At 38.3% G+C, this 25,464-nt stretch overlaps 1 protein-coding gene and 1 long non-coding RNA gene across 3 annotated transcripts; one reads left to right on the top strand and one right to left on the bottom strand.

The window, feature by feature from the left end:
* Positions 1 to 291: 291 nt before the first annotated feature.
* Positions 292 to 25,399, top strand: ankrd29.L (ankyrin repeat domain 29 L homeolog). Of its 2 annotated transcripts, XM_041566396.1 has the most exons (10): positions 292 to 374; positions 4,929 to 5,039; positions 6,465 to 6,563; positions 9,027 to 9,125; positions 13,213 to 13,311; positions 16,519 to 16,617; positions 18,350 to 18,448; positions 20,457 to 20,552; positions 21,850 to 21,948; positions 23,521 to 25,399. In XM_041566396.1, exons 1-10 carry the CDS (start codon positions 354 to 356, stop codon positions 23,602 to 23,604), a joined length of 906 nt encoding a protein of 301 aa, XP_041422330.1. In that variant the 5' UTR covers positions 292 to 353; the 3' UTR covers positions 23,605 to 25,399. The 2 variants fall into 2 exon arrangements, with proteins under 2 accessions (XP_041422330.1, XP_041422331.1); XM_041566397.1 differs by lacking the exon at positions 21,850 to 21,948.
* Positions 9,449 to 21,305, bottom strand: LOC121394721. Its single transcript, XR_005961971.1, has 2 exons — positions 21,255 to 21,305; positions 9,449 to 9,583 (listed from the first exon to the last, which is right to left on the bottom strand). It is a non-coding gene; the product is annotated as an uncharacterized LOC121394721 (long non-coding RNA).
* Positions 25,400 to 25,464: the final 65 nt, after the last annotated feature.

Below are 25,464 nucleotides of genomic sequence, written 5' to 3'. Positions count from 1 at the left end.
GACCCTCAGCATTATGCCAGTGAAAAGATAGAAATCCCCTTTCACATTAGTTTTGTGCATCCTGTATGTTCAGATGCACTGAGTGAGCTGGAAGGGTAAGTTTCAGAGATATCCGAGAGAGAAGGAGAGCTGCTGGTGAGTGCTGCAGGCTGCTTTTGGCACAGCATCATTGTTTGTAGCTAGGAGGACTGCGGCTTGAAGCTTGGGAGCTCTGCTGCTTCCTCCACATTGTGCTGAGTGCACAGACACGCCTGCAGTCTGCAGTTACAAGATTTCAGCAAGAAGGAGAAAAGCAACCTGATCCATCAGTCTCTTTCCACTGCTCTCAGGAAGGAGCCCGTGCAACTGCTGAAATGTGCAAGATGTCTTTCAAGGTAATATTATGATTTTTCTCTCTGTGTTTCATATCAGCAACCCACTTGTCAGTATTGGTATTCACCCGTGGAACACAGTCTATGAGCAGACACAGCTGATCCAGTGCTCAAAGGCCTGTGCCTCTCCCTTACTGTCAGCTTTCCTAGAATTATCCAGCCAAGTGGGAGCAAACATCTAACTGCCTGGTTACAGCCCTGCTTTTTCTCCACTGGGTGGATACTGCTTATTACAAATGAAGCAGAGGGACGTACACATAATCTCAATTGTATATCTACAGGGCCCCAAAGTTATATGCTGTGTGTGTCCGGTGGGATAATGCCTTCATTAATATGCCAGCAGATACAAACTGTCAACTGATTTATTTGCAGTAAAACGTTAGTCAGTTCCTGAAATCCAAAACTACAGAAATGCAAAAGCTTAGAGAACAAAAGGGATTGTGTTTTTGACTGGGAAAGACTTTGGAGGACATGATCTCTGTGACCCACAAAAGGACAAATGAGAAAAGATGATCAGAGAGTTTCTTCATTTAGCATGAGGCAGGGTGTTTTTTATTGTTCATTTATTCACTGTGATCTTATTAGCATTGTAATTCATTTAAACATTTTAAGCTGACTTTTAATAATTAACATTTAAATTGTTTTAAATACCATATGTTTGGTTTGAGAAAAGAAAACCTTATCTTAATTCAGATAATGACATCTGGTTTTCAAATATGTTTCATAGTGGGGCAATGTGCAAAAAATTTCAGCAAATGTAAAGTTCTTTTCCAGAATACCAGTGTCATTGTGCTCATTGGAAAAAACACCTTCTGTCTCAGCACTGCTATTCCATCCTACCCTTTTTTCCCAGGGATCCAGTGGCTCTAAGTTTGACTTGTGGATGTGCAATTAAGAACATTTTCTGTACAAACATTTCTAACTATAGACAGGATGACTGGGAAAGGTAAGATGGGGCACAGCACTGAGATTGTTAGAACCCTGATGTAATTTTATAAAGTATAAAACTTTGCCGGGGAAAAGAGTTAATACAGTAGGGATCAGGCCCGGGCCTAGGGCGGCAGAAATTCAGGGGCGACAGTAAGTTGCTCCCCTTCCACATCACCTCTGAGTCGTCCTCCCCGTCTCCTTGTGCATGCACATATATGCGCATGCGAACATCTTGAATATGCGTATATGAGCATATGCACGTGCGCATATACATGCAGGCACAAGGAGACAGGGAGGACGACGCGGAAGGGGAGGACGACGCGGGAGGGGAAGGGAAGAGAGACGCTGAGGCGGAAGGGGACACAGACAGAGAGGGGGATGCATACGGGGGGCGATTAGTGGGGGCGGCCTAGGTGTGCCCCATTTGTAAATCCGGGCCTGCTAGTGATGCCATGACATGTGAAGGGGGTTATTTACTAAAAGTCAAATTTTTGTGGTAGGGCTTTTTGGGGCAAAACTCAAATTTTTATGTTTTATTTTAAAAAAAACTTGGATTTTTCAAGATTTATTAAAGCTTGATACTGCAAAAAGCCAGAATCCGAAAATCCGCCATTTCAGACCTGCCGAGATTGTGTATAAGTCATTGGCAGAGGTATCCTATTTGGAAGTTTCTGTGGTCAGCGCAGGAATTAGCCCAAAAATCCAAGTATTTGTGGCTTTTCAGGCAAGAAACAAAAAAATCGTGGCTTTTCGGGCAAAAACCTGAAAAATTTTCAAGTTTGGTCGTTTTTTTTTATTTGAATAATGAGATAAAATCGGATTTTACTAAATAACCCCCTTAAGTGTTGAGTTGAGAGCTTTTCTCATTGCACGCATAGGCATACACACTTGCCCTTTATTGTGCAAGTAAGGGAAGTATAGATGGACCTCTATATATCCCACCAACATGGTGACTTGCTTCAATGAAAATGAATGAAATAAGGAGGCTTAGTTTAGGCAATGTAAAATGATGCATTGTAATATAAACCTCTAATTTAACAGAAAATAGGGAAAGGCATAAAAGCTTGGGTAAAAACATGAGCGTAATTTTATGATGACAGTGTTATAAAAAAAAAAGAAGAGAAAACATAAAGATTCAGATCCTTAGCGGTAAGTAAATAAAGTTTACATTTTGCAGATACCTGTACCACCACCAAGTAAAAACTGCAAAGCATCCCTTCTCAAGTAATTAAACTACAGTAGTCCATACTGATTGCTGTTGTTGCATTGCTGTTGTCTTGCACCAGTGAGGTTGTACTTAGCACCGATAGTTTTTGGCCATTGGCTAAGCTGCAGCACCACATGACAGTGGATTGAGGCAAATGCAGTTGCATCAATGAAGTTGTAGTTAGCAGTTGGCCCATGTTCACTACATGATCATGACCATAGGTTTTGGTGCTTGGGTCAGTGTGGTCTCAGCTATGCATTTTCTTGAATAAGATGGCAATCACTTTCTAAATAATTTGATGTACAGGTACTAAAAGTGCCTACGGTTGGGTGCTTATAAATTATAGTTTCATGAGCGATTTCATCATATACAGTAAAATCCTCATTTTACATTTTTCAGGGGACCAGAAAAAAATGGTGTAAAATCCAGGAAAATGTAAAAGCAGTGAAATATATTATGCATAATATATAGGTGGGACCACGAAACAACAATGTAAAATGAGGGGAAACTAAAATCAGTGGATGTAAAATTGAGGTTCCACTGTATTATATGTCAAATGCAAATAAAGAAGAATATTGTACACAGTTTCATTTTGTTAAAAAAAAAAAAGAGCTTACCAGATGTTAGGAGGGCCAGATGATCAAATCAGGCAGATTTGGCCTAATTTGGGCAAATATTTGCTTGTGTGGCAACCTGCAGCTTCTCTCTACTTCCTTATCCAATTAGGATTGCCACCTATTCGGATTTCACCCGGAAGGGCTGTCTCGGTGAAAAATGTTCCAAATTAGGAAATCCAGACAGGACATTGAAGTGACATGGCGATCAGCCACAACATCAGTCCTGCCCCTAACGTCATCAGCCCCACCCCTGATGGCACTGGCCCACCCATCAATGTCATTGGCTGCCCTAGACCCCCCCGCGCACCCTGCCGTTTCGACCGGAAAAGGTGGAAACCCTATATCCAATGCACCATACACCCATCAAGAGGGTGCATACATTTTTAGTTTTGATAGATCAATTAAAGGAACGCAGAATGGCCTTTAAAAACTGATCCCTAAATATGTGGCGTAACTACATATTACTGGGCCCCACAGCAAATAATTTAGAGGTTGATATGTTTTACCAATATTTACTGCAATTGTATATGAATTAGGGCCTCATGGGGCCCCTCTAACTCCTGGGCCCCCCTTTGAAGCGCAGGGTCTGCTTTCTCTACAGTTACACCCTGCCCAAAGTGACAAACATGCCCAGACAATCAGAGATTATAGTAAAATTAGACAAAGTTCCTGACCAAATCTGGTCATGATTGGGCTAGTTTAACAAGCAAAAATAAGTTCATCCTATTAGGTTATAGAGACCCATGAATGACATTTAAACATTATTTATCTACACAAGTTCTTAAACTGTATTTTGTATAACTGAAAGGTTTTGTGAACGTTTTAGTTTTCCAGTAAATTATAACAGGTTATTTTGCATCATTTAACCTTTATTCTGTTGTAGTCCACAGCATGATACTACAGCACTATACTTCACTTGGGCAATAGTTTATTCTCAAAGTAGGGAAATAGCTACACAAGCTTAATTTCAAAGTAAAAGTGGTTCAATAACAATGTCAATGTAAATTACTAAAGCACAATTTAAAACCCAAGGTGCTCTTGGGTCATCTGACTAACCTAACAGCCTGGAGCAAATCTACTTCAAAATTACCCCAAATTGCTGGCAAAACTGGTATATGCTTATCTCAATAACTTAATGCTGTTATTGCTCCAGCATGTCCAAAAATATTAAAATATGTCATTGAAGACTTTCTTATGATTTCTGTTTTTTACATAATCCAATTTCACCAAAACAATTGCATTGAAATCCATCAGTTTGTATCATGTGGTTTTCTTCATTCTGTGTGTATTTGGTTGTGCTTTATCCAGTTTTACCCAGATACAAATATAAATATAGAGAGAAAATTTTTATTTTAAAGTACCTTTTCAAAGAATAAAAATAAGCTTCTCATTTACAAGGTTGAATTTTCAAAGATTGCAATGTCGCCAAATGTGTAATAGCCCACTGTAAGTGCATAAAAGCTCCTATAAAATGTAGTCTGTGCAGTCTTTTGGGGATACAAGGTTTAGCTGAGACTTTGATTTGAAGTATTGGTGTATGATTACCAGAATTAATGCTTTGTTAGTACATATCCACAAGATATGGGAGGAAAAAAAATTAAATTTCGGCAAAGTTCAGTTCCCAAACTTTAGTTCTTACTGATAGATGTCTAACATGGAACCCTTGTTTGGAGTTTACTTTACTGAGCCCAAACAAAATCTAATATAGCCTAGATTAATTTGTACAGTTATGCATTTCAGTTTTTTAATACTTTTGAAATGATGATAGCTTAAAAATAATATGATACTGTTATCTATACACAGAAGGAAACACCGCTTGCCAATGCTGCATTCTGGGCTGCGAGGAAAGGAAACCTGGCGCTGCTTCAGCTGCTGTTAAACAGTGGACGGATAGACGTGGACTGCAGAGACAGTGTATGCTCTTTGTTAATGAATGCCAAGAATTCTTGATATCTGTCAGTTTCATTGATATTGTTCTGTGGTTGGGAATATAGATATCATTTTATATTACTGCTACTTTAATATTTCATGGCAGTGAAACAAGGCACTTTGTAAATACTGTGGTTTAAATATTAAAAGCTACCTATGAACTAAACAACTAAAAGAGCCTAGAACTATTTTAGTGGCTAAAAGGTTGCCCTTTAGTGCAATCAATAATGACAGTGCTCGTTTAAGACTGTAATGTCTAAAACAAACATCATTTTTTCCTGAAGTTAATAAAATATGGTCCTTATTGTGTGTTCAACAGCCACATTTGACATGTCCTTACAGAATGATAGAGAAAAAACTGTTGTTATGGGGACAATTGCCCAATAACATATTTTTTTTTTGATCAATGCTCTTTCACATTTATGATTAACTGGGTAATTAACGCTATGTCAAGGAAAGTGAAAATCACAGGCGGTGCCAATTTGTTCCCCCCCCAGGCCCGGATTTGTGGAAAGGCCACCTAGGCCTGGGCCTAGGGCGGCAGGAATTTAGGGGGGCGGCATGCTGCCCAACCACACCCACATTGGTTCAAAAACTCTGGGGATGCACTGGAGATACAATAATATTTTAAATTTCCCATGCGCCAATCCCCATTGCTCCAGTCCCCCTGGAGGGGAGAGTGGCGACAAATGGCAGTGGGCCTAGGGGCGCCTATTATGTAAATCCGGCCCTGCCCCCCCCATGAAAATAAGCTTTATTCTTTGGATCCCTAGCTTCTGCACTGAGCACCACAGATCTGTTGCCTCTGAGCCCCATAGCCCTGTCCCTGACAAACCCATCCAGTGACTGATGACTTATGGCTGCCCGAGGGAAAAATGCAATTGCCAATGCTCAGAAGGAAATGCCCCATTGCAAATTCACTCAAAATAGTGCATTCTACATAGCATGATATTTTCGTTTGATTTTAAGGTTAGGTGCACTAACATTCTACAATATTAAATACAAATATAAAGGTCTCATTAGAGAGCAAAATATTGGTATTAACCATTTTACTCTCAAGCACGTAGGTCCTACAGAGCGGCAGAAAAAGCTCAAACTGCCAGCAAGTCAAACCTTATTTAGCAGGCCTTCGGTTTGTGAGTGTTGGAGGATTTCTGGCATTCATGCAGAAACACCTTTTGAAAAGGAAAAGGAGAAAGCAAAATGTTGGCTCAGGAAATGTTTTGAGTCACAAACATATCTCTGCCATGGAAACTTCTTCCCACCCATTCAATCTCATGTTTTCTGCATATCATATTTATGGGAGCTCTCATTGATAGCCTGTCCCTTCATAGTCAAAAAGTTTTATTTTCTTTGCCACTGTAAATGTCTATAATAAAATCCTAAAATGCCCTATTTCTGTTTTTTTAGACCGGTGCTACAGCGTTGATGGTGGCTTCATATGCTGGCCATTTTGACTGTGTGCGGGAGCTGGTGTTGCAGGGAGCTGATATTAATATCCAGCGCGAGGTAGAAAATATCATTTTTGCATTTCTCATTTCACAACGTTCCACAAAGATCAAATGTAATAAAAGGTGCAGTAAAAGATTGTGTAACATCATTGGCATCCTTGGCAGTAAAATGAGTTGGTATTGAAGGATAATGGTATTTAAAGGAACAGTTCAGTGTAAAAATGAAACATGTGGGCTGTTCAAAATGAAATACTGTATGTTTTAATTTCATTAGTTATTCAAAAACGTAAGCTATAAAGGCTGGTGTGAATGGATGTTTAACGTACAGTTATAGCCAGAACTCAACTTCCTACTTTGCATTTCAATTCAGGTTATATATAATTATATTGAAAACATTTTATATTGTGCACAGTCTATCCTATTACCCAGTTTTATTCTTACACTCAGCTGAAAAGGACATGGGATAATTGGATGCCAGGTTGAGTTTTGGTGATATTTGATGCAGGATGTTAAATTAGCTGTCATAGAAAGTACTAAATGTAGGTCAACACTGCGTGGAACACAGAATAACAGAACATATCTGTGTCTGATGTAGTGGACTGAAATGTTCTAGGGAATGGGAGTCAGCACATTCTTTTCTATTGTGCCTATACCCACAGCACCTTGCTGAACCACCGAACCCTCTGGCAAAGCTCTTGTGAGCAGGGCCCTGTGATTCTATTATTTACTCTGTAACCATTGTTTGATAGATTATTGTGCAACCCCTGTTTGTTATAAAATAAAATAACGCACTGGATAACTTGCTGGGGCTATATAAATAAATCATAATGATGCAACATCTCACATGTGTTTGCCAGTTCAGTGCATTATTGAGTTTTTGGTATCTTGTTATGATCCAAATTTGGACCTTCCAGGTGTCTCCATGGATTTTGATCTGGGATTTATTGTCTGCATTTTATAAGGCATTTTCACTCTATGAGCAGCTATTGATAAGCAGTGAAACCAACCTGGTTACAGTGAGAAAGTCTTAAACATATCACTAGGGCTAATAATCCTTAAATATGTACAGGTATGGGACCTGTTATCCAGAATGTTTGGGACCTGGATTTTTGCGGATAATGGATCTTTCCGTAATTTGGATCTTGGTACCTTAAATCTACTAGAATATCATGTAAATATTAATTAAACCCAATGGGCTGGTTTTGCTTCCAATAAGGATTAATTATATCTTAGTTGAGATCAAGTAACAAGGTAATGTTTTATTATTATAGAGAAAAAGGAAATCATTTTTAAAAATCTGGATTATTTGATTATGGAGTCTATGGGAGATGGGCTTTCCATAATTCGGAGCTTACTGGATAACGGATTTCCGGATAACAGATCCCATACCTGTACTAAAAATGACCAGATGTTTGCTTTAGAGGACTTGCTCAAAGAGGCTCTAAATAAAACTTTACACAGTGGAGGTGAGAGAGATCCCATAATGGCTAATAAAAAGTAAAGTGACATAAAAGCCATGGTGGGACATTCACTAAGATTCATAGTTGCGCCAGGCGTAACTTCGCCGCACTTCGCCAGGCGTAGTTTCGCCAGTGCTTCGCAAATTCACTAAAATCTGAAGTTGCACTCAGGGGTAGCGTAAGGTTGCGAAGTTGCGCTAGCGTTGATTCGCTAAGTGAAGCGAAGTTACACTAGCGATGGTTAATTTGCATACGGCGCCAAATTCAAATTTCAATGGAGGAATATGTAGCAGCACTACAAATGCCTGGGAAACCTTCAAAACATCAAATAAAATTTTTATTTTGCCCTACACATGTGCTGTATAGTTAAGTTGCCATGAGTTAGGAAATGTAGGGGGGAAGGAGGGGAGCCCCAAAAAAGTTTTTGATCTTTTTCAGCCTATCACCCATAATATAGAAAAAACGCCAGCGTTTTTTGGGACTTAGAAAAAATGTTAACTTTTTTTGAAGAAACCCCTATCTACTCTATTGCGCTTCGCCTGGTCTGAGGTGGTGAAGGAAGTCTGGCATAAAAGGTAGCGTTAAGAACAATGTGCGCGTTAGTGAATTTGCGTAGTTACGTCCGTTGCGCAAATTCACCAGGCGTAAGGGTGCGAAGTTACACTAGCGAAGTTACGCCAGCGTCTGTTACTGAATTTGCGAAGTAACAAAAATGGCCAACACTAGCGAATTGACGCTAGCGTTAGGCGCTTCGGCGCATAGTGAATTTGCCCCATAGAGCAAAGACAAACCTTAACATATCCACCTCTGAAACAAAATACAGGAATTACATCAAAAAACACGCTTAACAGGGGGGTTCAGTATTTGGTAATTTTGTGGTGATTTATTAAAAACCAGGGTAACCGTATATCTTTTTTCACAAGGTACAGATGTAATTTTTACATTGCTACCTGTTTGTGTACCCAAAAAGCCATGTTGTAACTTGGGGATGCAGGTTGTTAATTCTGCTCCTCAGCACCATCTCAGATCCTTCTTTCTAATGTTTTGTGTTTCTCTTTCAGTCTGGATCTACTGCTCTGTTTTTTGCAGCTCAACAAGGTCACAATGATATTGTGAGATACCTTTTCGAGTTTGGAGCATCAACTGAATTTACTACTAAAGTAAGAAACCTTTATTGTATAACTACACCACACTATCTACTACCTATTCTACTATTTGTTATTCACTATAATCAGGTAGATGAATCTTTTTATTGTCCAACCTGGCATGGCTTTCACACCCCTTGTGTGCAGACAGTATTTTTTGCACACAAAAACACAACATGGATTAAATAAACAAGAAAAATATTTATGAAATAATTCTCACTAGAGTACATTTACAATGTCAGCCTAAATTCATGTTTTTTATAAACTTTTGGCTCTGTTGAGAACTTTTCCTTGGGGTGAAACCATTGCACTGTAGTAGGCATTTATTCAGACAGAGCTTATAATTGTCTTATTCATTTTATTCAATGGATAAAGTTTCCCAGAACACCATGAAATGTCTTTCATTGTTGTACTTTCCACCCATATCCTTCCTCTTCCTTTCATGAAATTTATATGAACAACACAGGAAGAATCTAGATGGAAAAAGAGAGAAGGTGCAGGGAATCAGCCAAATAAATCACTCCATGTTATTATCATCATCATCATCTTTTTTATTATAGTTATGGTTATTATTAATAGTAATAATAATAATGTTTATTGTAATGTTACAGAGTATAATTATTTTTAAAAATTGTTTGCTTAAAATGGGTTTTATTGGACATGGCCTTCCTATAATGCAGAGATTTCTGAAGTATTTATGGGTACAGGTATGGAACCTGTTATCTAGAATTCTAGGGACCTATGGTTTCCTGGATAAGGGGTCTTTCCGTAATTTGGATCTCTATACCTAGTCTAGTCATTTAAAGGGGACCTTTAATGTATACTGTATAAATACTGCATAAATAATCTTGTTTCTTTTAGTCTTGGACTTCACAATCAAATGGAGCAGGCAGGTGCCTTTTTGTGGACACTGTTATTAAAACACACTTTGCATCACCCCAAAATCTTTGAATAAAAAAAATTATCTGGGTTTCATTTATAATTTAAAAAATACTTGTATTATACAGCTTTTTATGTCTTGCTGATGGTATCCAAACAAACCAGAATTTCATTTTAAAAAGAATTGGACCTCCAACCCAGTGGCCTTAACTTTTGAAGCTAGTGCCATTTTATATTCATATCTTAGTTGGGATCAAGCACAACAAGGTGCTGTTTTGTTATTACAGAGAAAAATTAAATCATTTTTGAAAATTAGAATTATTTTAATAAAATGGGGTCTAGGAAAGATGGCCGTCCTGTAATTTGGAGCTTTCTGTATAATTGGTTTCCGGATAACGGATTCCATAGTTTTACCATTCTACAAAATCTCTTGTGGAGTTTTACCCTATATGTTACACAAAGCACTTCAGTTTTCCAAGATAAGCTTAATTAATTTTGAAAAACCTTGCTAAGAAGAAAAAAGAAATAAAAATCACAATTTCATATTTACAGTTAAACTGTCTCTAATTATTTTTATAAAAAAATCTTTAATTGGATTAAAAGCGTTCACATTATATCAAGCAATATGAAGTGAATCACATTTTTACATTAACTTTCACGCAAGTTGAAAATCATGACTGGACTGGAGTATTATTGTGGAAAAAAACTTGTTGACTGCTGAAGATACACTTCTCATTTAATTCTGTGGCATCTCAACAAGTTTAAGGTGGCATCATTTGGATTTTTAATTTTCAAGCTTTTTTTTTTTTAAATCTTTCTTCAAAAAGCATCAGTTAATAGTGCTGCTCCAGCAGAATTCTGCACTGAAATCATTTTTTCAAAAGAGCAAACAGATTTTTTTATATTTCATTCTGAAATCTGACATGGGGCTAGACATATTGTCAGTTTCCCAGGTGTCCTCAGTCATGCGACTTGCGCTTTGATAAACTTCAGTCACTCTTTACTGTTGGAGTCCCTTTAGTAAATATCCCCCTAGGTGTTACTACTACAGTCATGCAAGCAGGCCTAGGCCTAGGGCAGCAAAGTATTAGAGGCTGCATGCCAAGCAGCCGGTTTCTGGGAGCACTGGCAGTGCTGTTGTGTCTGTCAATACTCACATACATTTGTCACAAAAGTCATTATTGTGCATGGAAATGAAAACATGATTAGAGATGTCACTGCTGTCCTTTGAGCCTGTGTAAAGAAACAAGCATGGCATCCATTCAAAAAATGTTGACAATTTACAAATTGCGCTTTAATGAATTTGTTTCACTCCAAAAAGAATGAGGGCAACTAGGGATGTTTATTAAACACTTGCTTGTTGAAATTAACTGTGCAGATCTTCCCACTGTTCTGAATGTGGTCTTTATATACAGATTTAAAATTTACAGCACATTTGTATTTCATTTCTTGCCTCTAGTAACACACTGCACTGGCAACACTGGTGTCTAAAGGATACCAATAACTCTGTCACTGGGTCCTGCCTGATAGTTACATAGTTAGTTACATAGTTAAATTGGGTTGAAAAAAGACAAAGTCCATCAAGTTCAACCCCTCCAAATGAAAACCCAGCATCCATACACACCCCCCTCCCTACTTTTAATTAAATTCTATATACCCATACCTATACTAACTATAGAGTTTAGTATCACAATAGCCTTTGATATTATGTCTGTCCAAAAAATCATCCAAGCCATTCTTAAAGGCATTAACTGAATCAGCCATCACAACATCACCCGGCAGTGCATTCCACAACCTCACTGTCCTGACTGTGAAGAACCCCCTACGTTGCTTCAAATGAAAGTTCTTTTCTTCTAGTCTGAAGGGGTGGCCTCTGGTATGGTGATCCACTTTATGGGTAAATAGGTCCCCTGCTATTTGTCTATAATGTCCTCTAATGTACTTGTAAAGTGTAATCATGTCCCCTCGCAAGCGCCTTTTTTCCAGAGAAAACAACCCCAACCTTGACAGTCTACCCTCATAATTTAATTCTTCCATCCCTCTAACCAATTTAGTTGCACGTCTCTGCACTCTCTCCAGCTCATTTATATCCCTCTTAAGGACTGGAGTCCAAAACTGCACTGCATACTCCAGTGCTGATGGTATCCAAACAAACCAGAATTTCATTTTAAAAAGAATTGGACCTCCAACCCAGTGGCCTTAACTTTTGAAGCTAGTGCCATTTTATTTCAAATTAATATAGAATAAAAAATGGCAGTGGGGGTTTATCCATGGCCAAAGTATTGATATCGAACCCTACTCTTGTACTTTTAACATTTTATTGCCATTTGTCATGGGGTGCACCAAATCCACTATTTTGAATTCCGCTGAACCCCCAAATCCTTTGTGAAAGATTCGGCCAAATACTGAGCCAAATCGACCCCTAATTTGCATATACAAATCAGGGGGGAGGGGGAAAAGAGCAGTGCGTGGCTAAAAATGTTTTACGTCCTTGTTTGTGACAAAAAGTAACATGATTTGAAGGATTCGGATTTGGTTCGGCAAGGCACAAAGATTCCGTCTAGTCAGAATTCTTCAGAAAAAAGCTGAATCCTGGGCGAATACTGAACTAAATCCTGGATTCAGTGCATCCCTTTGAATGACAGTGCTGTCTACCACTTAAGGCACCAACAACATTAGAAGTGCCCCAGCACACATTTTCAGTAGACTAGCTGTCAAAATATTTATTTATTATTTGTAATGTCATCTTAAAAAACAAATGGGGCCCCTGCTTTGATTTTGAGATTACAAATGACAGTGCCACAGACACAAACCTACTAGGACGTGGGTAGTACTGAGTAGAGATGCACCGAATCCAGGATTCGGTTCGGGATTCGGCCTTTTTCAGCAGGATTCGGATTCGGTCGAATCCTTCTGCCTGGCCAATCCGAATCCTTATTTGCATATGCAAATTAGGGTGAGGGAGGGAAATTGTTTGACTTTTTGTCAGAAAATAAAGTAAAAAATGCTTTCCACTTCCCACCCCTAATTTGCATATGCAAATTAGGGTTCGGACTCGGTTCGGTATTCGGCTGAATCTTTTGTGAAGGATTCAGGGGTTCGGCCGAATCCAAAATAGTGGATTTGGTGCATCCCTAGTACTGAGCTCCAAAGAATACATGGATTAACTGTAAATCTTCTACAAGCTTTTATATTAACAGATGTGTTTGCATTCCCCTTGCAGGATGGCGGTACAGCTTTACTCGCAGCCAGCCAGTATGGTCATACCCGAGTGGTTGAAACACTTCTGAAGAATGGAGCCAACATTCACGAGCAGCTATATGTATGTACAGTGTACAAGCAAGTACAATATGCAACTATACCACTTTGTGTTGGTAACTGGCACCACATATTCCCCTGTTTCTCTCATATATACTTTACATAACTGGGTGCTCCCATACTGTGTTCTTTATCAGAGGCATTATACATAAATTTTAATGAAGCTACTTCATCTAGCATGGAGTTACATTTGCTCAGAGAACATTTTACCTTAAAGGTGAACCACCCTTTAACAACTTGTCTGTTATACTGTATTACAGTATGTTCAGTGACCTGAATTAACCTTAACCACAATAATTACACAGAAACTGAGTTATTCTTAAAGAAGAAACATTTTGGGTGAGGTGATAAAATCTTGCCAACACAAGAAAACAGCCAAACAACCAGCATTATTATTTGTAACTCACAAACACCTGTAATGTTTCACCTTAGATAACTCCTTACAAGAATGTGTAATGAAAATAAGTGTTTGATGTTATAAAGGGTATTACCTACCTATGAGGCAATGCCTAAGAAATCCATGCCTGCAATAAATGCATTATATAATTGCGTGCAGTTAAATCACCATGTAGTTTTGCTCCATAAAGCGAGGGAGCATGGCAGGCATGACAGACAATTACCACATTGGGCAGCATTTGCAGACCTGGGCAGCAGGACTCATGATTTTTGCAGGGAAATAGCAGGAGTTGCCAGTCTCAAAAATACTGCCAAGCCCTGCTACCAGATAAAGTCCCTTAACACTAAGGGGCAAATTCACTAAGTGCCGAAAATGCACTAGCGACGGCTTTGCCGCACTTCGGCAGGCGTAGTTTCGCCAGGGCTGCGCAAATTCACGAAGATCCGAAGTTGTGCACAAGTTACCGAATGCTTGCGAAGTTGCACTTGCGATAATACAATAAGCAGTACGAAGTTGCAATTGTGATGCCTAATTAGCATACGACGTGCACTTATAGTACAATGGACATGTATGCTGTAGCAAATACATTACACTACACAAGGCCAGGGAAACTTAATAAAATTAAATAGAGGTCTTATATTGCCCTACACATGTGCCGGCTGTATAGTTTAGGTGCCAAATGTAAGGGGGAAGGAGGGTACCCCAAAAAACAAATTTCGATCTTTTTCAGCCAATAACCCAGTAAAAAGTAAAAAATGCCAGCGTTTTTTGGGACTTAGAAAAATTTTCAACTATTATTGAAAAAACTCCTATCTACTCTATTGCACTTTGCCTGGTCTGAGCTGGCAAAGTCAAGTCTGGTGCAAGAGGTAACATTCAGTAAAATCTGCAAGTTAGTGAATTAGCGTAGTTACGTCCCTTTTCCAGAGCGCAACTTCGCCTGGCGTTAGGGTGTGAAGTAGCGCTAGAGTATGTCTACTTCGCTAGTGAATTTACGACAGCACCCGTTAGTAAATCGGCCACTTCGCCCTATATTAAATTTGCCCCATAGGGTGTTATTTATCAACGGTCGAGTTAGGTTTTATCCAAAAACTTCGAGTTTTCGAGGGTGTTTTTCGGTCAAAACTCAAACTTTTAAGTTAAAAATTTTTTTTTTTCGATTTATTATACTATAAAGCTGGAAAAGCTTGAATCTGAAAATACAGAAAGAAATCGTCAGCGTTTGGTCTAACATACGCTGTGGTGTTGATCAGCTGCCGCAGACATAACTGTCCCAGTGCTCGGTCTAACCCACATTCTGGAGATGACCAGCTTCCGAAAAACGATAAAAAGCCAATATTTGTACAGAAAGAGAAGGGGAAAATTTACCAGCGCTCGGTTTGCCTTTAAAAAATAATTACAAAAAATGAGGCGTTAGTACTACACTTTGGCCAAAATATGAAAGCGCACATGCCACGTCAAGGCCACTCATTGTACTTGAGTCCTACACTGTTTGTGAGCATTATACATTTGTAGTGCATTTAAAATAAAGTCCCCCAGCAACCAGTGTGACTAAGTATTAAGACCATTGTGCACTTACCCTTAACTCAGGAGCTCTAGTGAGAAATCTCGGAGCGTTTAAGCCCCAGCCAACAAACATACACCTGTTAATAATTTCCTTCCAACACTATTAGCAGTTTAACTTTGTAGTGCATTTAAAATCAAGTCCTCCTGTAAACATGTGACTGAGTAATAAGACCATGGTACACTTCCCCTTAACTCAGGGGCTATAGTGAAAAAGCAAAGAGCTTTTTAGCCCCAGCCAATTAACATACATCTATAATAAGTGATTCCCTGTTTTAAAGGCTAAATAGCAGCCACAAGCAATATTTGGCTTCAATTTGTACAGGAAACACAGAAAGAAATCATCAGCGCTCATTCTAACTCACGATGTGAATCCAAAAATACTCCAGTGAAAATCAAGGTCATGTAGAAGTCAATGGCAAAGGTGGCTTGAACCATTTGAAGATGTTTGTAGCTTTCATGATGTTTGCTTTTTTCGTTTTTTTTCAGAGGGTTAATTCGAGCGATTCAAGTTTTTTTTTCGGAGAAAACGTGATCAATTCAAGTTTTCGGGTTGTTCACCTTGAATTCACTGATTTGAGTTTTTTCCATCCCAGTTTTTTCTTAAATCGGAAAATATTTTAGCTGTGAGTTCATTTGAGATATAAAAAAAACAAACCTCTAGAACTCGGCCAACGATAAATAACCCCCATAGAATTAAGCCTACTGCCACAAAAGCTGCAGGAGTAGAGGAATATAAATGGAGATTTATTGAATTGCAAAATATAATGTCCTTTTATAATTGTATTCCTTTTCTGAGGGCTTGAATCCTGCAGGTATTCTTTTTATATGGTTGAGTCATCAGCTTGGTTGCATGACACCCTGATATCTACATCTGTCATAAAAAAAACTGAGCAGGCTGTGAGTGTAACGCTTAATAAAGCTGCAACAGTTACACATTTTCAGCCTGTCAGTCTAAGGGTAAGGCCACACTGGGCGTTTTGGGGAGACTTGGTGGCCTGGCGACCAATCTCCCCAAACGCCTTCCCTCACTCTGCACTGGCTAAAATGAAAAAAACGCAGGCGCTAATCACACGCGATGATTCGTTTTCCAAAGTCGCCCGAAGTTTCCACGTGAGGCAACTTCGGGCGACTTCGGAAAACGAACCGCCGCGTGTGATTAGTGCATGTGCTAACAATTAGGTATATTTTGTAGGGACTTTTTGTAACCTTACAAGTCATTTGGTTTAATGTTTCAATCTGCTGCTTCAGGATGGGGCGACCGCACTGTTTTTGGCTGCTCAAGGAGGTTACGTGGATGTCGTTCGGCTGTTACTTATCTCTGGAGCAAAAGTGAATGAGCCCAGGCAGGTAATATTGCAACTCCACACATGACTATTTAAGCTTTTACTGTACAATAAAAAGAACCTACGGGTCACTTAAAATGTAAGCATAACTACAAAGCACAAAAATTGCATGTATTTCAACACAATGCATTAGATTGCTGCTGCATAGATCCTAGTGAATGGGAACACTGGTGGACTGGCACCCAAAAGTTGTAGATTAATTTAATTAGTAGAGGTGTGCAACTGCATTTTGCCTATTTGCCCTCATTGCAACTTATGTCCATCCTCTATTAATTGCTTACAATATAGTTGACACCTTAACTTAAATTAACAAATCTTTTGAGTACTGTATCTGCATTTGAATTGCACCCAGTGAATCACACGCCAATGCCATTTCTGGTAATACTGGTGCATCAGAAGTGGCACTATTTACATCCAGATTAACTAGGAAAAACGTAGGGCTACAACTGAATGCTAATTAATATGATGTAAATAAGCACATATATGACACACGCTATTTTGATGCCATCTGCTATTAAAGTGAAGTGTAAAACATGACAAATTTTGCAATACAGAGGGTACAGGTATGGGACCTGTTATTGAGAATGCACTGGACCTGGGGTTTTCTGGATAACAGATCTTTCTGTAATTTGGATCTTCATTATGTCTACTAGAAAATCATGTAAAAAAATAATAAACTCAATAGGCTGGTTTTGCTTCCAATAAGGATTAATTATATATCTTAGTTTGGATCAAGTAAAAGCTACTGGTTTATTATTACAGAGTAAAAGGAAATCATTTTTAAAAATGTTAGAGATTATTTGGATAAAATGCAGTCTATGGGAGATGGCCATTCTATAATTTGGAGCTTTCCGGATAACTGGTTTCCTGGTTTAACAGATCCCGTACCTGTACAGTTACACCTATATTTTTGCTTGATAATAATTTTTTAATGTGTTGACATTACCAGAAGCACATTGAGATTTATATGTATAGGAATTATACAGTTTTTAAATGTTCATAAATAAGCACCTTATGTATGGTAAAACTGTCACAGCTCCCTCTACTAGTATAGGCTGTATATTTTAAAGACTTTTGACATCTTGGTTGGAGTTTATTTATAAATGACTTTAAGCTTTGGCTGACATAAATAGGAATAAAATGGGTCATTAAAAATGTTATTAACTTACATATGCTATAAAATATTTTCAGCAAACTTTGGGTTCTGGTACTAGAGATTGTCTTTTAGAAGATAACAAACTGACTGCATTAGTGTTGAGACTTAAAATATGTTAAAGAGTTTGCGGAATAATATTATAGGCCTCACTTACAAAGTGTAAGGCAAGGTGCAAACTGCAAAAACCAGCTACAAACCACCTGGGTTTTCACCCTGACACTATACCTAACTACATTATATTTATCCTGATCCTCTGTAAAGTTTGAAATCATGGTGCGACCATAGGTTGTTTTAGGGCCCAAGTATAACCGTATACCACTGGTGGTTCTACATACAAAAGAAAATATTTATTGCCTTTTATTTCTCTTTTTTCTCTGCATTTTAATAAGTGGAACCAACTAAAATTGATGTGACTTGTGGGGATGTAGTGAGCCAAATTTCTAGATATATTTTTGACCAGAGACTTATCGTTTTGTTAGTTTCTCAGTGATAAACGGCTGTGTGGATTACCACAGTTATTTCAAGCAATTCCTCTCAGCACACTGACGCACAAATTTAACTGTGTTACATATCCTTTAAGGATGGGACAACACCGCTGTGGATAGCATCCCAAATGGGACACAATGAATTAGTGAGGGTCCTGCTACTGAGAGGAGCTGATCGTGATGCTGCACGGAATGTAAGTATTCCCTATTGGATTTTCATTGCTTCTGCAGTCTCATACTCATTTACAGTCTTATTTGCCTCTTGACAATTTTATTAAAGCCCTTTGTGCATGAAATCAGACAAAATGGAGTCAAGAACAGGCCAGGCGTGTCTTTAATGTAGTTCATGCTTAAATATATTGCAGTATATGGACAAACAATCCTTGTTTTTTAAACAAGAAGGCTAGGATTTAATCGAACCATTTTACTTCGACCGCAGGATGCCCAAATTTGATGAAAATTTCAAATTGGATATTCGAATTTGAAGTATTTAAATTCGATGGTCGAATTTCAAAGTATTTTTAACTTCAAAATTCAACCTTTGATAAATCTGCCCCATAGAGTCGCATAGAACTTACAGTCTAAGTGCAGGTAAGGCATTTATTACCTGGAATGCCTGCAATCTGGGGTGTTCTGGATAACAAATACTCCTCTCATTTTAATTCAGAATACCTTTAGGCTACTTAAAAATCATTATAAATACTCAGTAGGATTGTTTTACCACCAGTATGGTTTTATGCATCTTACTTACCTTCATGTAAAAGGTACTGTTGGAAATCATTGATTAAAAAACTCTATGGGAAAAGACATTCCCATATTTCTGGATACCAGATTTACAGATAAGGGATTGCATATCTCTAGCATTTTGAATATATAGAGAATTCACCCAATTGATTCTGAATGTAACAATGATGCCAACAATTGTCCTACAGGAAATGATTTAATGATTCCATGTCCCAAATATTGTCTGTTGTTCCAGTGTTACAACCCTATCTGCCAGAAAAGTGCATGCTGCAGTTTACATTGTGTTCATAAATAAGTGCCATTGAGTCTAACAAGAAGTAAACAATTATGATTCTGAAAACCTGGCAGGGGTAGCAAGAATGTCCTGCCAGAAATTATTTAGGGCAAATCATTGGGCAGTAAAGGAAGAACAGCTGAGTGATGATAGCCAGTGCAATGTGGAAATATTGTTCAATTTAGATCCATGAGAAGGCTAGTCATTATTGCAGTCAGATACAATATAACAGGAAACATTTTTCTAGACCCCCAGATTTTAAAGATATAGTATTCTCTCTTTGGCAGAGTTATACATTTTTTTTACAGATAATATTTAAAAATAACTTTTACTGGTTATTTCTGTTTTTTTCACAACTTAGATATGAAGGGAAATGGAAACTGATTTGTTTCAGTAAAAAAAAGCAACAACAACAAAAAGTTTAGAGCTGTGTACAGTACCAGTACAAACAAGTAGATAGGTAGTATACAAAGTTCCCATGTGTGGTAGCCATTACCCAGAAATATGTTATCCAGAGAACTATGTGAAATGTCATTTGCCATAGTGTCCTATTTAAATGTACTAAAGCATGGACTGATTGGTTTCAACACCTGTATAGGTATGGGATCCTTTATCTGGAAACCCATCATCCAGAAAGCTCAGAATTACGGAGAGGCCATCTACCATAGACTCCATTATAATCAAATAATCAAACATTTTTAAAATTATTTTCTTTTTCTCTGTAATAATAAAACTTTAACTTGTACTTTATCCTAACTAAGTTATAATTAATACTTATTGGAAGAATAGTCAGCTTATGGGGTTTATTTAATGTTTACATGATTTTCATGTTGACTTATGGTATGAAGATCCAAATTATAGAAAAATCCGTTATCTGGAAAACCCCTGGTCCCGAGCATTCTGTATAACAGGTCTCATACCTGTACACCCTTACTAATAAATGTTGTACATGCAGACATATATATTTTTGTTTAAGCTACTACACTGCAACCAGGTACAAAGGATGTCGTAGACATTTCTGGAACCACTCACCACATAGAATTTGAAACTTAATGAAATTATATAATATGATATATTGAGTAATTATATATTATATGATATGATGCTACACAGTATATATAGATAAATCCTAAGTAGATCAGAGATGCTGAACTAATTTTTTCTCTCTCACATGTTACTATTAGGATGGCACCACACCATTATTTAAGGCTGCATCTAAAGGGTTATGTGAAGTTATAGAAGAATTACTTAAATTCTCTCCGGGGCTTGGCATCTTAAAAGTAAGAACCTTTTTTATTAAAATCAATGTTCTCACTGCAGCACCAGGGATCAGAATTATGATAAACAACCATGTTTCTCCCAGTGGCTTCAAAGCATACGCTAATTTCTTTTCTATTACTGGCTTGAAGGCAAGCTTTAGTTGCATTAAAACCATGTGTACTGCCAAACAGAATCCACATAGGCACAGCCAATCACAGTCCATATTGTATTTGGCACACACAAGAACTTTGCTCTTCGTTTTATTTTTTATATTTGAATGTGGCTCATGGGTTAAAAAAGGTTGGGGATTGCTGGTGTACGTAGTAGAATTGCACTGCTTATTTTCTACCACTTAAAATAGCCTTACAAAACTTCCCAGTTTTTACATAGTAACACAGAATTAGTTCTCCTTTTAGTTCACATTTAAACAAAAATAGAATGTAGGGGTACTGTAGTAAAAGCAAATACACAAGGGGGGTTGTGGGAGCACCCGCATTGCTAAGTAAAAATATATATAAGTATAAGGGAAAGTGCTACTGGCATATCCAAATGGGTCAGTGCACATTCCCTGGGCCCCTGTCTAAGTAATTCAGTAGATATGCAAATGCATGTGTTAACAAAGACAGGGGTTTTTAGTTGCAAAGTTATGATCATAAAGTTGAAAAGCCACCATACCACGTCAAGGTAAACCCCATATGGCCGTCCCTAACTTGTTTACCTACCAGTCATAATATTGAGGATCCTGTGTCTCTCTGCATAATAGCAATAGTAAAGTAAAAAGTAAAAGTCTGCTGAACCTTGGTTTCTGGAGGGCTAAATCCTCCCCCGCTGTTGCGTTGGTTTGGGCAATCACTCTCTCTTAAAAGCTGCAATTCAGCAGCGGGGGAGGATTTAGCCCTCCAGAAACCAAAGTTCAGCAGACTTTTACTTTTTACTTTACTATTGCTATTATGCAGAGAGACACAGGATCCTCAATACTATGACTGGTAGGTAAACAAGTTAGGGACCGCCATATGGGGTTTACCTTGATGTGGTATGGTGGCTTTTCAACTTTATGATCATAACTTTGCAACTAAAAACCCCTGTCTTTGTTAACACATGCATTTGCATATCTACTGAATTACTTAGACAGGGGCCCAGGGAATGTGCACTGACCCATTTGGATATGCCAGTAGCACTTTCCCTTATACTTATATATATTTTTACTTAGCAATGCGGGTGCTCCCACAACCCCCCTTGTGTACTGTAGTAAAACCCTGCAAGTTCTCTTTACTTCTTTTTTCTACAATAAATCTTTTTTTATTTGACTTTCAAAAGAATGGATCAACTGCTCTACATGCTGCAGTCCTCTGTGGAAATGTCAGATCAGTGGCCCTTCTTTTAGAAGCAGGGGCAAACCCTATGCTAAAAAATAAGGTAAGTGGTCACTTCCCACTGAACATGGACATACAGACTACAGATATACAATGCAAAAGGTCTCTGTACAGAATCACTTAAAGGAGAATTCAACCCTTAATTAAAAAAACCCTACCCCAACCCTACAAAGACCCCCCTCCCTGTACAGAATCACTTAAAGGAAAATTCAACCCTTAATTAAAAAAACCCTACCCCCCAACCCTACATAGACCCCCCTCCCTGTACAGAATCACTTAAAGGAGGATTCAACCCTTAATTTAAAAAAAAACCCTACCCCCAACCCTACATAGACCCCCATCCCTGCCCCTACCCAGCTTAGGTGTTACCCTGGATAAATGCCCCTAACTCTTTACTTACCCCTCGGTGCAGATTCAGGGCATCAGAGTTCACGGGTGCCATCTTCTTCTTTTTGGTAATCTTCGGAATTAGAGTGTTGTATCGGCGCATGCACACTTGGATCAATCTTCCGTTTCACAACAACTGCACATGCGCAGAAAGTCACGGAAATTGCTGAAGTACAGGAAGAAGATGGTGCCTGTGAACGCGGATGCCCTGAATCTGCACCAAGGGGTAAGTAAAGAGTTTGGGGCATTTACAGGGGTAGCAGCTAAGCTGGGAGGGAGCAGGGAGGGGGGTCTATGTAGGGTAGGGTTTTTTTCATTAAGGGTTTAGTTCTCCTTTAAGGGGACTATTTATTATGCTATGTCAAAAATGGAGTGACACGTTACTGTTGATATTGCTCATAGCAACCAATCAGATCTTTGCTTTTATTGAAACTGTTGAAATTGTTGATTGCTTGTTCTGGGCAACATCACCGGCATTAATGCTTCACTCACTTTTTACACAGCATGATAAATAGGCCCCTAGAGGGTTTATAAATTGGAACATATTTATAAATCCTTGTAAACATGGATGTGAAATTCAGATCTAGGCTCATACATAGTATTTACTTGCTTCTGTTCTGTAGTGTAAAATCATAAGAATACTAAATGAGTGCCTTGCAGGATAAAATTCACAGACATTTTTTGTAAAGGAAGTAGTAAATACATTAAAGTCAAAACAGGAATTGGGGACTTTTGATACACTAGATAGGAAATTGCCAGTAACAGTAACACCAAAAAATTAAAGTGTTTTAAAGTAATGAAAACATCATGCACTGTTGCTCTGCACTGGTAAAACTGAACTGTTTGCTTCAGAAACACTACTATAGTTCATATAAACTAGCTGCTGTGTAGCAATGGCGGAAATTGAAAAAAGGCTATATGGCACAGGATAACAGATAACACCATTATGTTCTACAGAGCTTATCTGCTATCTGCTGTGTAACCTGAGCCTTTTCTCCTTTGAATGGCTGCCCCCATTGTTACACAGCAGCTTATTTATATAAACAATAGTTGTGTTTCTGGAGCAAACACAGCAGTTTTACCATTGCAGGGCAACACTGCATTATATTTTTATTATTTTAAAAATTTTTGATATTACTGTTACTTAAACAGCTCAGCTGATTTAGGGATTCTGGAGTTCTAAAGACAGTCTATCCTTATTGTAGAATATTCTCTTTCTTTTTTTAAGGCTAATGAATTACCAACAGATCTTTCAAAAAATGACAGAATATTACGTCTTCTGGGGCCAACAGAAACAATGAAGAAAAGTTAACAAATCCACCTTTTGCTGGTTGATGCCATGGTGTTTTTTTTGCTCTGGGACATATATTTTGCCCTGCTATAATGCTGCAAGTCTGATATCCAGCTGGCTCAACGCATTGGGATTCATGCTAAATATATTCAGTTGAAACATTTTCAACTGGATTGATACCTGGAATGAGTCCTTTCGCTGAGGCATACCCACATTGTATTTATTGTAAAGTACAGCCTGGTGATTAGCATGGCACTGCTCCTCTCATGGAAATATGAGGGAAAGAGCTGAAACTGATAGAGGGTAACTATATTCAGGGAGAAACCAAAATAAACATACTCTTTTCTGCTATAAATTGGGGAATTTGCCTCACACATTTGGGAACACTGGCACTGTTTTATATTGTGGTGGAATTCAAGCAATAATTTCTTCTAACTAAGTAGTCTGATCTTGCCTTCCCCTATTTCCACTCAAAAAATTTGTGATGTACTGACACTAACTGTACAATTATAAATTAAAGATAAATTGAGCTTTTATACATGGCAAAAAGGCAAGGAAGCAAATGGTTCCAGTGTCTGGGACTGGGGGGGGCCCGGGGCCCACCAGGGCTGCTGCCTCAGGGGCCCCCTGCCCCAGCCGCAAAGCCTCCTCCAACCCCCATACCTAAGCACATATCTGCAATGGGGGACCGGTAGGGATGTCGGGAGTAGTGGCAATGGCTTCATGCAGGGAGAGAGTCTGGCACAGTGAAGTCCATGAGTATCAGAGCCCACCAGGTTTTTTCCCAGGGTCCCGTCTGTCCAGTCCAACCCTGAATGGTTCCACAGTATTTCAATGCCACAAAATCCTTGGGGAATAAAATCACTATCTATTATAACCAAAAACCCAGAACATGATATTTTAGAATATAATGTATCAATTGCTCAATGCAATGTAGTTTAGGGCATGATGGGATATTTTATCACAGTAATTAATAACCAGAGGAAGGTCACTGTAACTATTCACTTGCATCCTGTGATCCCAGACACCCAAGTAAATAGGAGACAATAGTAAACGTGTTTGGGGAGGCATATAATCACACACGAGTTCTGTGATGGTAACTGTAGAAATTGAAATCCCTCTGATTTCCATGGTGAATGGGGCATGGGTTGTCTGGATAGCTGTAGAAATTTAAGAACAAGAATTTTTCACTTTAAAATGGAACAGGGCAAGGAGGTATTACAGTATTTTTCCGTGCAACCCCACCCCAACTATTGTGTTGAGGCAAACCTCAGATCTAACATGTTACCCACTGAGGCAGGATCCATCTGCATTGGTCACACAAGGACGCAGAACTTTCCCTTGTAATCCAAGTGCTGTGTAAAGGAGGAATTTATTTAATATTGTTTGGGAGGATAGCAGCTTTTAAATATAATGACTTTGCATTGGTTAAGAATGGTCACCAATATGCTTTAGACGTCCTCTTTAATTGGTTTGTGGCTTCCTAGCATGTATTATTAGTAACCAGTTCAGGTTTACGCTATGCAAGAATTATAATAACTATGGCTTTACCACAATACAGCAGTACTCAGAATGTATATTTAGTCACTGCTTGCATCAAAAACGGTGCAGTATACAGTATTAGGTGCAGAATATTAAGAATATTCCCTCCTCTCCTGTGGAGTCTCATTACTGTTTTAATATAATGAGCATTTTTTGCTTGTTGGGTTTCAGTATTTAAAGATCTCTTTGTGGAGTTACAGTTGACACATATGTCCTAAAATTCCCACACTCATATTCTGTTTAATATAATAGAATAAAGATTTTTTTAAACCTTGTTGCTTCCTTTATTTGTTTTAATCCCTTGTAATGCTGAAATAAATATGACATTTGTTTAGAATG

This window comes from Xenopus laevis, chromosome 6L, assembly GCF_017654675.1.
Source record: "Xenopus laevis strain J_2021 chromosome 6L, Xenopus_laevis_v10.1, whole genome shotgun sequence".
NCBI classification, from domain to species: domain Eukaryota; kingdom Metazoa; phylum Chordata; class Amphibia; order Anura; family Pipidae; genus Xenopus; species Xenopus laevis.
Note: the sequence above shows the minus strand (reverse complement) of the source record. Positions and strands in the feature narration are given on the sequence as shown.